General features: G+C 31.3%; 1 protein-coding gene, 1 long non-coding RNA gene and 1 other non-coding gene across 3 annotated transcripts; 1 reads left to right on the top strand and 2 right to left on the bottom strand.

The window, feature by feature from the left end:
• Nucleotides 1-851: 851 nt before the first annotated feature.
• On the bottom strand, nucleotides 852-925 carry TRNAI-UAU (transfer RNA isoleucine (anticodon UAU)). The gene has a single exon. It is a non-coding gene; the product is annotated as a tRNA-Ile (tRNA).
• Nucleotides 926-2256: 1331 nt separating this feature from the next.
• On the top strand, nucleotides 2257-5766 carry LOC137810220 (MIP18 family protein (DUF59)). Its single transcript, XM_068611379.2, has 5 exons — nucleotides 2257-2424; nucleotides 2537-2640; nucleotides 2710-2809; nucleotides 4778-4823; nucleotides 5289-5766. Exons 1-5 carry the CDS (start codon nucleotides 2320-2322, stop codon nucleotides 5387-5389), a joined length of 456 nt encoding a protein of 151 aa, XP_068467480.1. The 5' UTR covers nucleotides 2257-2319; the 3' UTR covers nucleotides 5390-5766.
• A 5202-nt stretch (nucleotides 5767-10968) lies between these two features.
• On the bottom strand, nucleotides 10969-13927 carry LOC137810228 (uncharacterized). Its single transcript, XR_011080858.2, has 4 exons — nucleotides 13728-13927; nucleotides 13022-13540; nucleotides 11136-12804; nucleotides 10969-11079 (listed from the first exon to the last, which is right to left on the bottom strand). It is a non-coding gene; the product is annotated as an uncharacterized LOC137810228 (long non-coding RNA).
• Between the last annotated feature and the right edge of the window lie 459 nt (nucleotides 13928-14386).

Genomic DNA, 14386 nt, shown 5'->3' with positions numbered 1-14386 from the left:
CTTCAACGAACCCCATATGTGTTTGCATGTAAATGGTCTCTTATAAATTTCCATGTCAGAATGTTGTTTTAACATTCAATTGTTTTAACACTTGATTGTACTGTTTAACAACTACAATCAAGATTCTTATAGGATAATGTTTTACCACAATTTGAACAATTTCTTATAATATACTTCATCCACCTGTGTAAAACCTTGTCACTAGTCTCACATTGAATCTTTCTTTTCCCTTACAGAATATTTCTTCTTATTCTTAAATTCATATTTGCATATAACCACATTTTGATTTAGCTAAACCCACAAGCATTCATGTGTTATTCTTCTTTAAATATTCAAGCTCCTATTCCCATGACACACTATGACTGTTGACTTCCTACACTTTTTTATGCCTCTTAGAAGTTTTAGGTTTGGAACCTTTTACCTCTCCAATTGCATTAAAGACAAAGTAAATGAGATCAACATGCTCAAACTATTATGTTGATTTAATCGTGTTCCTTTTTTATCACAGGTAAATTATTAGGTGGAATTTAAGTTTACATGTTCTGAACTCCCCAAATGATAAGTAGAAGGTTGATCTTCATCGTGTGATGCCTCCAAACCCTAAACCTCTTTAGGTGATTCAATTTAAAACTAGGAGACTTCACCTTAACCAAAGCTTTCTCCATGTTTTTCTTTAGGTTTTTACATATCATAGTCATTCAAGTCTCATCGAATGTGACATACTTGTGTGTGAAGCATCTAGCTTCCCCATGTTCCAACCCCCATAACTTGTTCTACTTACTTAGCTCCACCAAATCTCTAGTAAAGTCATATATGACTATTCAATTTTAAAAAATTACAACTTTTGATGTTGGTCCCGGCGGGGCTCGAACCCGCGACCTTCGGCTCATAAGACCAACGCTCTAACCAACTGAGCTACGGGACCTTGATGAAAATATGTGAACCATTTTGGTATATATAACTCAAACACGAAACTTCCCTTCTCGTTTTTACAAACTTGCAAAATGCCCTCATGCAGAACATCTTACAAATTGCTTGCAAACATAAAATTATTTTTCAGTATACTTCTTTTATTGAGATAAAATTGTTCATTAACTTATGTTAAATTGTTATTTAAATCTTTAACAATTTAAAAAAATATTATCTTCCCTACTTTAAGGGTTTCAAAAAGCATTCTTCGTCTTTGTCTTTAGTATCAAATAAGAAATAAAAAAGGATTTTTTTCTTATTCTCTTTTATTTCATTTATTTGCTTTTATTTTCCTCACACATGCAGTAATTTTAGATATAATTATTTATTTAGTTTATACAATTATAAAAAATTTAATTTTAATTTCTACGCGTACTCTTTTAATTCTTTATTTTTAATATACTTTAGTTTTTATCATCTAAAATAATAGGGACTAATATATATGTATATATAAATTTTATTTGTTTATGGGTTAAAAATAGGTTAGAACATTAGTCTATAGAGAGTTGATGCAACTAAAGGAAATAAAACAACATTTTTTTTTCTGTTGTGGAATACGAAAAGGATTCAGAGGTTGAATAAGAAAACAACAAAAACGATGACACGGATAAATAAACAAAAATGAGTATTATTGAAAATAAATAAATTTGATGTGGCCAAATATTAAGTTTAAATATTTTAGTACTCAATAACTTTGAGAATCTGGAACAAATGTCAAACAAAATAATAATGAAGAGAAAAAACAATGAGTTGTATGGATAAATATAAAAAGAAATAAAACACAAAAAACCTAAATATTTATTTAATAAATAAAAATATTAGTATATTTTTAGATTTTTTATTTTTGAGATATTTAATACATAAAAAAAGAGGAAGAATAGGAGGTGGGTGACTATAAAACTCAGACACTTTCTAAAATGGTGTGTCGGTGTGAGATACTCGTATTGGACACCGACACTCGTATGACACATGTATGACACATATCCGTGAAATGTCTAATTCAAAAAATTACTAACAATTTTAACACAATTTTAAAAAAGAAAAATACATTAATTTTCTAAAAATTTAAACTTGTATAAATTGTTATTATGATTATAAAAATAAAAAATAAATCTCTGTAAACCAGTCATGAAAAACATCTTTTTTCTCCAAAAAATAATCTAAAACATACTTGTTCACATCAAAATCTTTATTGTTAATTTATATAATTTATAATTATATAATATATAGATTTATATAAGATTTTAGATATCTTGTGTATGCCGTGTCAGTGTCACTCTCATGCTGGTTTAAAAGCAAAAGTAAAGAAAGGAAGAAATGGTTTGCGCGTGGGAGTGAGAGTGACAGAGGATGACGTTGGGTCTGATCAATGCAAACCCTGTGGTTCACGCCAAGAAGGAGCGAATCGCTCGTTCCGAAGATCCTCACGCCGTTGATCCTCTCGATATTTATGATATCCTCTTTCTGTTTTCTGCGCTTTTCATTTCCAATTTTAACTTCACTGTTTTTTGCCATGCCTTCAACTTGATGCTTAACTCTTGGGATCCTTGACTTCGCTTTGACAAATTTCGTGAGGGATATTCGGGATCCCGAGCATCCTTATTCCTTGGAACAGCTCAGTGTTCTCTCCGAAGAATCAATCACCGTCGATGACAAATTGGGCCGAATTCTGTGAGTTTCGAAATTCTCCTCTTCTCTTTTCAGGATTGGTTTGTTCACTTTTCAATTGTTGTTGCTTAGGATAACTTTTACGCCGACCGTTCAGCACTGTAGCATGGCCACGGTTATTGGTCTCTGTCTGAGAGTGAAACTGAAGCACTATTTTCCTCCTCATTACAAAGTTTGTTCCCTACTATTCCTTTTCGCTCCTGCATGCTTTTGCTTTTCTCAATTATTGACCTATACTGTTGTGTTGTGAGGTGTCTTGTTTGTGGATTGCATGTCCTACTCCTTTTTTTTTTTCTTTTTTTTTTTAGTTTTGCTGGGAATTGATAGCGTGTAAAGTGTGAGAAAACGAGAGAAGAAACTGGAAAATAGATAGTGCGAATAGGTTTTTGTTGGCTTAAACTTCCTGTCACCTGGGATTTAATGCTAATGCATTCAGGCAATCAATCGAAACTGTTGGATGAAGATGGATAACTCGTATTTTCTAAATCGAACTTTTTAATTATGTGCCCAAGGATTTGAGCCATGCAGGCAGTGTGCCAATTTTTGAAATGCATTCAATCAAGCAAACCACTGGATGAAGATCGGAGGACGCATATTTAATCCTTAAAATATGTATCTGAGATTTGATTTGAACCAATCACTTTGTTTGTCAATTTATCTTGATAAATTAGACATAAAATACTCATTGAGGTATTGACCATCTGAACTTCATTCAGCGTTATTGATTCTTAATTGTGAGAATCCTTCGCGTCTGAATCGGATTCAATATTTTACCTATGCAGATTTCCTGGATAAAGTGTTGTACTTTTTTTTTTTCTTTCAATTGCGAATTTAAGATATTCAGTCCATCAAAATATAAAGAAGGTATTTTTTCTTGTCTTTTCCTTTGTATATAAATTATGCGACCAGTCTCCATTTCCATTATGCATATTGACAAGAATTTGACTAGACAGGAATCAGAGTGGTTATGAATCTTGGGGATGGAATGCTTGTGCCCCACGTATAAAGTAATGAAGATATTCATCGAGTGAATTGGATTCTAGCTTATTAAATGGGGTTGGATATACTGAATAGTATTTGAGTTTAAAGTAGCGGCTGCAATAGTGGGCAGAAATGCAGAAAATATGACTGGAGCAGGAAGGCTCCATAAGAATGACCTGCAAAAAACCTATTTTAACCATGTGCATTGTTTAGGGATGTTGATTTGGGATTTTACCCCCTCTTTTATTCAGAACTGGACTTTACTTTCTCACTCACTTCTGTGCAGTGCACTCTGTTATGAATTAGCACCTACTGTTCTTTATGAGGAATATTCACACTTTTCCAGCATCATCTAGCATGGCCAGCTGTGATAGTTTGTTATCCCCAATCTCTGCTCTCCATAGTTTCTGTTCATTCCTGAGACCAGGGTTTTAAATAGTGCACTGAAGCATAGAGAGCTGTGGCAGGCATATCAGATAAGATAGTGGTGCCATGTGTAGATTCCAAAAAGAGCTTTATGAACAGAGAAGTTAAGAATTTTTTTTGGAGGGGTGGGGGCTAATTTTGGGATTTATATTTCAAAAAATTGAAATTTGCAGCTGTAATAATTGTAAAAATGATAAAGAAGAAGAGCTTGATTTAGAAGACGATGATGGATGCTTCCTATCTTGGAAACTCGTAGATATTTATAGAGATATTTATTCAACCAGTCTCTCTTAATGACTTGAATTTTGAGAAATTTTTTTATCATTTTAGAGAATTTATATATATAGTATATATTATATAAATTACACAGAAAGTTTATAATAGCTACTATCATGCTATCCTGTGTAGCACTTTTGAGGCTGGCTGCTACATGCCACTATTTGAGATCTAAAACACTGCCCGAGACCTCTGCGCCATTTTCCGGCAAACCTGTTTACAGTCAACAGTGACCTCTTGCTTTGTTCTGTCCCTTGTTTGTTATTCTCTCTAAAACAGGTCTATCATCTCCCTGTCTTGTGCTAACTTCTAAGTTTTATGGTTGTGGTGTGTTAGTTCCCCCTGCTCCTTCAGGCTTTCTTTCTTTTCATGTTTCTTAATGCTGAAAAATTATTTTCATTCTGCTCAGATTATCTCCTCTCTGATAATTATCCCATCCATTACTTTCACTTTGCAGGTGGACATCAAGGTTTCTCCTGGATCTCATGCTGACGAAGAATCAGGTGAGGTTTAAACATTTGCTAACATAACAACATCTCAGACTTTTCCTGTACCAAAATTTGAAATGATTTGGTCATGTTCATATCTTGTAGATTTGATAGACATTAAATATGGGGGGGAGGGGTATTTGAAGTTTATTAGATAGGAGGGTCTATTTAATATCTCTATTAAGAGGGAATTTCAACATGACTAGTCCTGTAAATGAGATGATCCATTTACATTAAGCCTTTTCCTCTCTCCTTTCTTCAACTTTTTAACCTTCTGTTTTCAGCAGCATTTAACATAGTGAGAGACACCATCTCAAACAACACTAATTTTTGTTTGTGATTCTATTATCTCCAAAACTACTATGCCCGTCATCTTCATGACACTTTTACTTTACCCCTGTACCTTACTGAGAAACAACAGTTTCCTTTGGATTCCTTCCTTCCTACAACATAATAATTCTTGAAATCTTCCTCATGCAGTCAACAAGCAGTTAAATGATAAAGAAAGAGTTGCTGCTGCCTTGGAGAATCCCAACCTCCGCCAGCTTGTGGATGAGTGCCTCTACTCCAATGAACTGTGAGCTAGGAGACCTAATACATTAGTAACTATTGTACAGGGCATTTACCGCTTATGATTTTCTAAAAAGTAGTCCATGTATATGGAAATTAGTTGGACGGTGCTTACCTTTCGAGAAGCTTTATCTCTTTGATTCCCAACGTTTTCAAATTGGATTTAGCATGTGATAATGTATGTAAATCAAGTTAGGCATCATCATGTCATACCCTTGTACCTTTCACTGCAGATGTGCTTAATCAGTCTTTTTATGGGTTGACCCGGTCCTTACACTCATAGTTCATGCCATGACGTTTAATTTGTTATGGTGGAAAGTAAGCATCATTTTGAGACAAATGATAATTATATTTGCTGATATGTGGCATGATGTTTAATTATTTTTAATTGAGTCAGGCGTGTTGTTTTGCTGTCTGTTGGTATTTAATGCCAATGCTTCTCGAAGTGGTGTTTGTCTTGTAAACATTCTGGTACCACAACCTATGATTTCCTATTTCACATAAGATTCGCATAGATGGTCAATGCGGTTTGGTCTGCTACAGAAAAATGGTTTTTATTTTTCGTGGAGTGAGGTTGCTGTATTACAGGTAAGCCTCATCCATGATTTACGGATAAGGGTGTTGAGTGGTTTCATTGCGATTCACCAATAATGAGATACTAAAACTTAAGTCAAACCCAAGGAATTGAGGTTGCTTTGGTAATTGGAACATTGTCAAATTTGAAGTGGAATATCACTGGTGGCGAACTTACCAAACAAAAGAAAATGAATAAAATTAAAAAATTCAATCATTAAGCAACTATTTTTTAGATTATAATTACACTTTTAAGATAAAAAAAAATATAGATAATTTTTCTGAATTCTTCCAACCAAGGTCTGAAGGCAAGACTTAAGTCTCAACCTCCATGATCCAGCCCAACATTTCCTTCTCCTTTTATTGCTTTTGCTTTCGCCAACTCGGCAACACAAATTTTAATTTTGCGGATTGAATTCCACTACGGGAAGAAAAGTCAAAAAGTCAAAGCCAACAATTCTAAGCAAAAACACTGCATGTATCAAAGCGATATTACTATATAGAAAAAATATTTAATGTTTTGCAAACACTAAAGTCACATCGATCAATCGCATGGTTGGGATTGGGACGCAGCAATTGAATAATATCCATCCAAATTTGACTCTCCTTTTCCTGTGCACATGAAGGAATCTCCGACCAAATAAAATGAAGACATCATTCCACCATTTGCCAAGTCCCATAATTCCACGAACTCAACCAATTTTGGAACCAGAAATAAAATAAGAAACCAGATTTGAGGTTGATGGAGTTCAGCAGAAGTTTGAGGTTGTCAAAGTCTCACCGCATACTGCTTTCATCTGAATGTGGCTACGAGAGACTCTCACAATCGATGAGGCTAAGTGGTGAATACGATTTCAGTGAAAAGTACAAGAAAAACAAAAGGGGTGAAGGGCTTCTTGGTAAAGTTTTCTCCTTTGCAAGAATTTCATCTCCCCACGAAGAGCCTAATAAGATAGCAGAGAGGGTGGTGAAGAAGGAGAAGAAACGCTCTTCTTGGCTTCCCGATCCAGATAGACGCTGGCCAATTCAGGGATGGTGAAGTGTTTAATTTGTTTCTGGTTTCTGTGTTTTGTTTCTGGTTTCTTTGTTTCAGGGATATGTAATCGTCTCTTTTCTATGTTGTTTTGTTGGAGATGCTACATCGATTAGAGATGAGAATATCTTATTATATAAGTGGATGCAAACCTCAATCTCGTAAGTCAGTTTTATAGGATTGAGTTAGGCTTAAAGTCCACTTCTTAATATGGTATCGAAATTATTTTGAGTCTATCCTAACAAGTGTTTATTGAACTTATCAAGTCACCCACTGTCGGACCGGATCAATTATCTCACACAGACTTTTATAGAGTTTTGTTTATAGATTTGAGTTATGATTGTCCAATTCTTAATATGTTTGGTATTTACTTTTGGGATTCATCTTTGCTTTTCTATGTCTGTCCTGTAGATGTAAACATTATTATCGGGATTCATAATTCAATGATTATAGTAAAGAAATTGGTGAAGAAATATCTGTTATGTTTTGTGGGAAATAAATTAGTCTAATCATCCAAGATTTTAGTTGTTTTGATCAGTTTCTTAAATTACTCTGTCATCTGATAAACAAGATTACCAATCGGAAAATTCTAAAGTGGGTAATCTAGACTCTTAACACCGCCTTTAAAATATTTAATATATATTTAACTTAATCATGATTTAATTTCTCAATTGGACTTAAGATTGATTTTGTCTTTCGTATTTAAAATTGATATTTTTAATTCGTATAATTTAAAATAATATTTTTCATCTTTCTGTCTAAATATTTTATATCTAAATGTATCAAAATAAATATTTAATAATCTGAATATAAAATCAAGACAGGATATCGTCTAAGTTATTCATAATTATTAGTTATATAACAAATTTTATATTTGAAATATAAGAACTAAAATAAGTATTTCTAAAATTACAAATACTAAAAAATTAGTTTTAAATTTGAAGACCAAAAATAAACTTACTCCAAATCTTAAAATGTAATAAATTATAAACCTGATTTTTTAACATGATATTAAATTCGTTAGATAGTCCCCTTGCTCTACAAATAGTATGTTTTGAATTTTAAACATGCAAGTAAAAAACTTGCTAATGATATGATTTATTTTTTAAAAAAAATTGTGAAAAATTGGTACAAATTTGGACTTATTAATTAATAATATAAAAAAAAGTGAGAACACTTAAAAATAACTTTACATAGTTTTTTTATGATTTTAAGTGTAAAAGATTAAAAAAATTGTAAGTAACCACCTTAGTCTTTTAAGGTGGTTTATTATATTAATATTTGCTACTATGTCAAATAATTTTAAAAGACTTTTTTTTAATCGTACTAAAATATGTCAAATATGTAAAATATATGCTACTAAAATATTACACTAATCATACAAAAATATGTCAAATAATCACTTTAGTTTTTTTTTTAATCATACTTTTGATTTTTTTTTTCTTCATTTTATAAATTAGTGTAAAAATACCCTATCAATTTAAAGACCTAACTGACAATATTTTCTTCAAAAAAAACCATGATCTCTCTCACTTTAGTCTTTATATCCCTTTGTCTTCATTTTTAATTTATCTTTGACAAAGTTACTTATGAAAGTCTATTGATGCTAAACAACACTATTATTTTAAAGAAAAATTGAACTTGACAAATTAAAAGAAAAATCCTTTAATTATTGATATATAGAATGGATTATAATACATTGAATTTAAATTAAGCAATCACTTTCATAACTTTAGCACTATAATTTTGTGTAAAAGCCAAAAAAATCAGATAAAAGATCACTTAAATAATTACACATTGTAGATGCTATTAGTGTATGAATTATTATTGTCATAATTTTTTTATGTAATAAATCCTTTTATGAAATAAAACTAGCACTGCACATAGCGAGGATTGAGCTCGATACCCTCTTCCAACAAATTGTATCACTTACATTAACATCTTAAATGAACAATTACCACCTTTGCTAATTTATAACGAAATCAATAGAAACAATGCAATATACAAAAGGAGATCATTTAAAAACAATCAAAAAATTACATATAAACTACTGTTTTTACCTAAAATGTATTTGAAGAATGATGTAATGAGGATCTTGAATTCTCTCATTAGGTAAATTTTTGGTTGGTTTGTAAATAGAGGAGTAGGTCCACCTGAAAATTACTATTCATGTTTAAGTCACTCATAGCATAAAAGATGATAATATGTGCGTCAGAATAAGTGTATAAGTGTATGGGATGGTGACAATATGATAATCATTATGATTCATAAGTAGTTGTTCAACAATTATAACTCATTGAATTAGTCATTCAACTCATAATTGATATTTATGGTAATTAGTGTTAGATTATAGAATATTGATAGTCAATTCGAGTTGTAGGCATTCTTGATTTTATAACGGGTAGGTACACTTATGAAGTTCAGACACGACTCTTAATTAGTGAGTTTATGTGTTTGACATGTATTGCACATGCATAATATACTCATACAACAATATAGATGAAGTGTACAATTCAAAAGACATTTTTTGGATCAATGACAATTTTATCACAGTTTCAATACAAATTTAAAAAAAAGGATAAATGAGGTGATTTTTTAAACACGATAAATTTTTATTATAATTATAAAAATAAAAGAAAAATCTTATATATAATGAAGACTATTTAGATTATGTGTTGATAAAAATGTTTTTATTTAATCTCTTATAATAATATTCTTATATAATGTGAAATTTTTAAAGTTTTTAATTTATCTTTAAATAAATTTCAACTAAAATATTATTTTCAATAGAGATTAAATGAATTATATTCAATTTTCATGTTTTAAATTTTAAATACATAAATATTTGACTTTTATTCACATAAATTTTTGTTTTTTTGTTCATTTATATTTAAATACATAAATATTTGACTTTTATTCACATAAATTTTTGTTTTTATTGTTCATTTATATAATTTATAATAATATAATATATAAATTTATCTTATCGTATGTTACATTTTAAAAATTATAAAAATTACATGTGTCTTTGTGGTATCTCGATATCAGTATTTATGAATATAAGAGTCTTGAATCGTGTATCCCTCTAGTGAATTTCTTGGTCTATCCATGGGAGATAAATAGATGCAATGAAACCTAAATCCCATAAGAGAATAAGTGATTATAGAAGAGATACGAATCACCAGACAGAAAAGCATAGTTTCGAAATTGACTTTTCCAAGAGAAATTGAATTTCTGTAATAAATATCACAAAAATACCCAAATTTAAAATTAATTTTAAATACACAATACTCATTTTTTTTAATAAAGTTTACATTTCTATAAAAATAAAAATAAAAATATTATTGTAAACACATTTAAATACATTATTTTCTGTTAAAAAATGTGTACAAGATAGATCATAGATTAAATTGTTTCATTAAATGTAAAAGGTCTTGTGATGATAGATTCTAATTAAAATAAATTTTTAGATAATTTAAAAAAAAAAGATGATTCTAAAATTAATTAACTCTCTTCAAAATGGAAAATTATTTTATACAAAAAAATATTTATACAATAAAACGAGTATTGAGATTCTCGAAACAAATATTCTTCAAATATATAACTAAAATTACACTTTGTTTTTAAATTTTAACATTATAGGTTAGACATAACTAAAATTCAATAAAAAAAATTAAACAAAGAAAATAATATTGTCGTATTGAAGAGCGAAATTAATACGCCTTCTACGTTCTTATTATAGATTTATTTTTGTTTTCTTTTATTTAAAATCACTAGTGTATAGTACTTTTATAAATATTGTGTAAATTACTTTTATAAATTCAATACAGAATATGCAGATCAGGGTGGATTCGAACCACCATCCTACCAGAACATAACTGATATGCTCTGATCGCTCTTCCGTTTTGAGCTTACAGATCTATCATTCAATAAACTAACTATACTAGTGATAAAAAAAACACCATATTTACGATGAAGAACAACATGCACAACAACCAAAAATAATTTTCATTATTTTCAGAATGCCTTGAAACAGGTTTACTCAAATGCTTTCACGGATTATAAAAAGCATCTTATCTAGTGAGAAAATTCTACCTTTTTAATACATATTTCAAAAAAAATTCCACACTTATCTACTGAAAAAATTCTACCTTTTTAATACATATTTCAAAGAAATTTCTCCACTTTTCATACTAATTTTATCCTTTACATTTCCTTAAAACTGCATTATTAATTAAAATAATAAAAACTACTTTAACCATATGCAAATCTAAGGGTGTGACTGCTTGCCTTTAAGCAGCAAATGTAGTTTATCATTTCATTGTTCCAGTTCTTTAAATGTATTAAATATGATTTATTAACAGGTCGATATCCTTTATATCCTTTATAGAGGTCGACATATTTGTTTCTACTACTAAATCATGATAATAATATATTATAAAGAAAAAAAATAATAATGCTACGATCGTAACTGGGACAAAAATTCATCCCACTACATAACAAGCTATAAAATAATAAAAATAATAGGATTCAAAATAAAACCTGCATAAATAACAATAGTTCCCCAGAAAAAAAGAGTACAAAAATTTTGATAAACTATTTTGACATAAACTAAATAGTTAATAAAGATGAGAGGCAGAAACTAAAAGTTCAATGGCCATTGCTGACTTTGATCTTCGAGGTTAAAGGCATATAAGCTCAAAATACAACCACTATCACATAATAACAAACCAAGTGCAACGCAACATCAGAATAACTTTTATCTACAAAGAGAACATTATGAATACATACTAATGAACAATATTATCAACAGAAAACCCGTACAATTATTCGTATTCAAATAACTTTCGTAAACTTGAAATTCTGAGCAGTTCCTTATGCTCAAAACATGAATTACCAAATATATATAACAAACTGATCCAACCATAACTGACTATAAATGAACATCTGATAATGACATTGAATTTAAGGTAAATGAATGAGGGGATTCAGTAAAAACATCGTTACTCAATTTAAACAAATGCAAACTGAATTAACTTGGAAGAAAAATATACTTTGCGTGTATAGAGCCGAAATTTTCTTCACCTTAGAAATAGAAGCCTAAATCAGAGTCCTCCACAATCCACACGATACTTCATCACAGAGGCCTTCTTCTCTCATGTGTAATGCCCGGCCCCGGCAGAAGCCCATCTTCTAATAATTGTTGATACTTCAATGTCGACATAAGATCCCATTGGCAAAGCATAACAATGCTGCAATCCTGACATTATACGCTTTTGAAAAATAACCTATTTCTGCATTACAAACGTTGCCTGCCGTAGCTGAACTAATTACAGGTAATCAAATTTACAAGTATATGGTACAAAACCGGCAATACAGTGATCAATCTTTATAAGGAGACGTCACCGGATGTATCAACCTCAAGTGAAATACAAAATATGATAAACATAAACACAACGATAACAGATTATTATACCATGGATCGCTATTTTAATTAAGCAAGAAAACTTATTGGTTGCCATGGAACGATATTTCAATAAAGAATAAAACTAATTATTTTGCCACATGTAAAAAGTATTGATTCGATATTTTATTCAGGCAAAATATTATTAGACAAGACACATGTAAAAAGGAGGAATTTGATTATTATGCCATGGATCGATAATAGTAGTTTCTGAGTATTATCGTATTGTTTCATAAAAAACTAGCTTAATGACTAACTGAATAAGTAATTCATAATTAAAATACCACTAAAAACCAGTTCCCGATTTTACCTTTAAAGAATGAAACTACTGATGAACTCCACCTAGCTTCTTCTGCCTATAAGATTACCAAAAAGTTCAGATTGATATTCTTCACATTACCAACTTCTTAAATCAAATATTAAATCAAATTAATCGGAAAATGAGACAAATTCTTAGTTCTGCTGCAAATCGATTCTGTTATTTTAAAAAACAAATATGAGGTTGTTGTTTTATCTTCAATTATGTGAAATGAAACACCTAAACCCTTTCGAGCGTAAATTAATGGATAATACCTTATAGTTGGAGCGAATCCTCTGTTGAATCCCTCTGGTGCAGAGATGTATAACGGAGTGGAGCGACAGAAAGGTAATAATAAAAGGCATAACGAAAGAGAGCAGAGCACACACCACACGAGGGAGAGACCCCGGGCAACTCCCGTGCCATCTCTCCCAAAACCAACAAAACTTTTTTTTATTAACAATTATTTGACCTGCCAAGCAAGCGCACCTGACATGGCAAAGGTCGGATGACAAGATCACTCAGGATTCTCGACCCTAAACGACTCAGCGTTTAAAGGTCATTCATCCCGATATCTCCTACATCCACATATTTTCCACCTCAAAGCTTCACATCATACAAAATTTTACATCTGAGATCAGCAACACATGGAGCCCTAGAAAGCAACACCGCTTCTGGAATAATCCAAATTATCCGACACAAACATCCATCCACAACGGTCAAAAGAGCATCAACTGACGGATCCATCGTTCTATAGTTGGATCAGCTTTCTTCCCGTGGATTCTCTCACACACCTGCAAAAAACACCTCAAGAGGCTTGGCATATACAAAGACCAAAGAACTTTCTACGAAGCAAGGAAGATGGACACGATGCGCACACCTCTATACGTAGATCTAAGCCTCCAGGCATCGGATCTATGAAAGGCCGACAATATAAATTGAAAATAACAAAATCAAGACGCTAATAACATAAGACCGAACCTAATCGCAGCAAAATCCCGACGTAAGGGTGACCGTACCAGGCCAAAACCACCACGGGCGTGTAGATCTCGATCAGATCCATTCAGATCCAGTCACGAAAGAAGCTTCAGAGGAAAAGGAAATAATAGATCTGAATTTACAGAGAAGAGGTATGGCAGAAAAGTTGTTGAAGATAAGGCAGAGAAGAGGAGGCGCTGAATGAGAGAAGGAAGAGAACCCTAAGCTTTCTTTTATAATGGGATTTTAGGGATCCGACGGTTGAGATTGTTTGTATTGACGGTGAGGATTCAGTGACGTGTAATGTTAGGTGCGGCTCATTTATCGGTGGGGCAAAGCTGTTTGTTATCTGTCTCTTTACAATAATAGAGGGGTATTTTGGTAAATGAGACTAGAATGATGGCGGTTTGGTGTTTAATCCACATGGACGGCAACCACGCGCTGGCTTCCAACTTTCCAAGTTCGCGTGGTCCTTACGTCTCATCAGATTGCGTTATTCCTACGTTCCTAAATAAATTAAATAATAAATGCTATTTTGTTGACTGACCTGGTCAACAATGTTTTTATTTGTCTAAGAATTAAACTTAAATAAGTTTTTAGCTTTTTTATTTTATTTTATTTTAAATATTATCTTTCGAAAATATTTTTTAAAAATTTTAGTT

The sequence above is a fragment of the Phaseolus vulgaris genome, chromosome 2 (assembly GCF_051622355.1).
Source record: "Phaseolus vulgaris cultivar YP4 chromosome 2, ASM5162235v1, whole genome shotgun sequence".
NCBI classification, from domain to species: Eukaryota; Viridiplantae; Streptophyta; class Magnoliopsida; order Fabales; family Fabaceae; genus Phaseolus; species Phaseolus vulgaris.
Note: the sequence above shows the minus strand (reverse complement) of the source record. Positions and strands in the feature narration are given on the sequence as shown.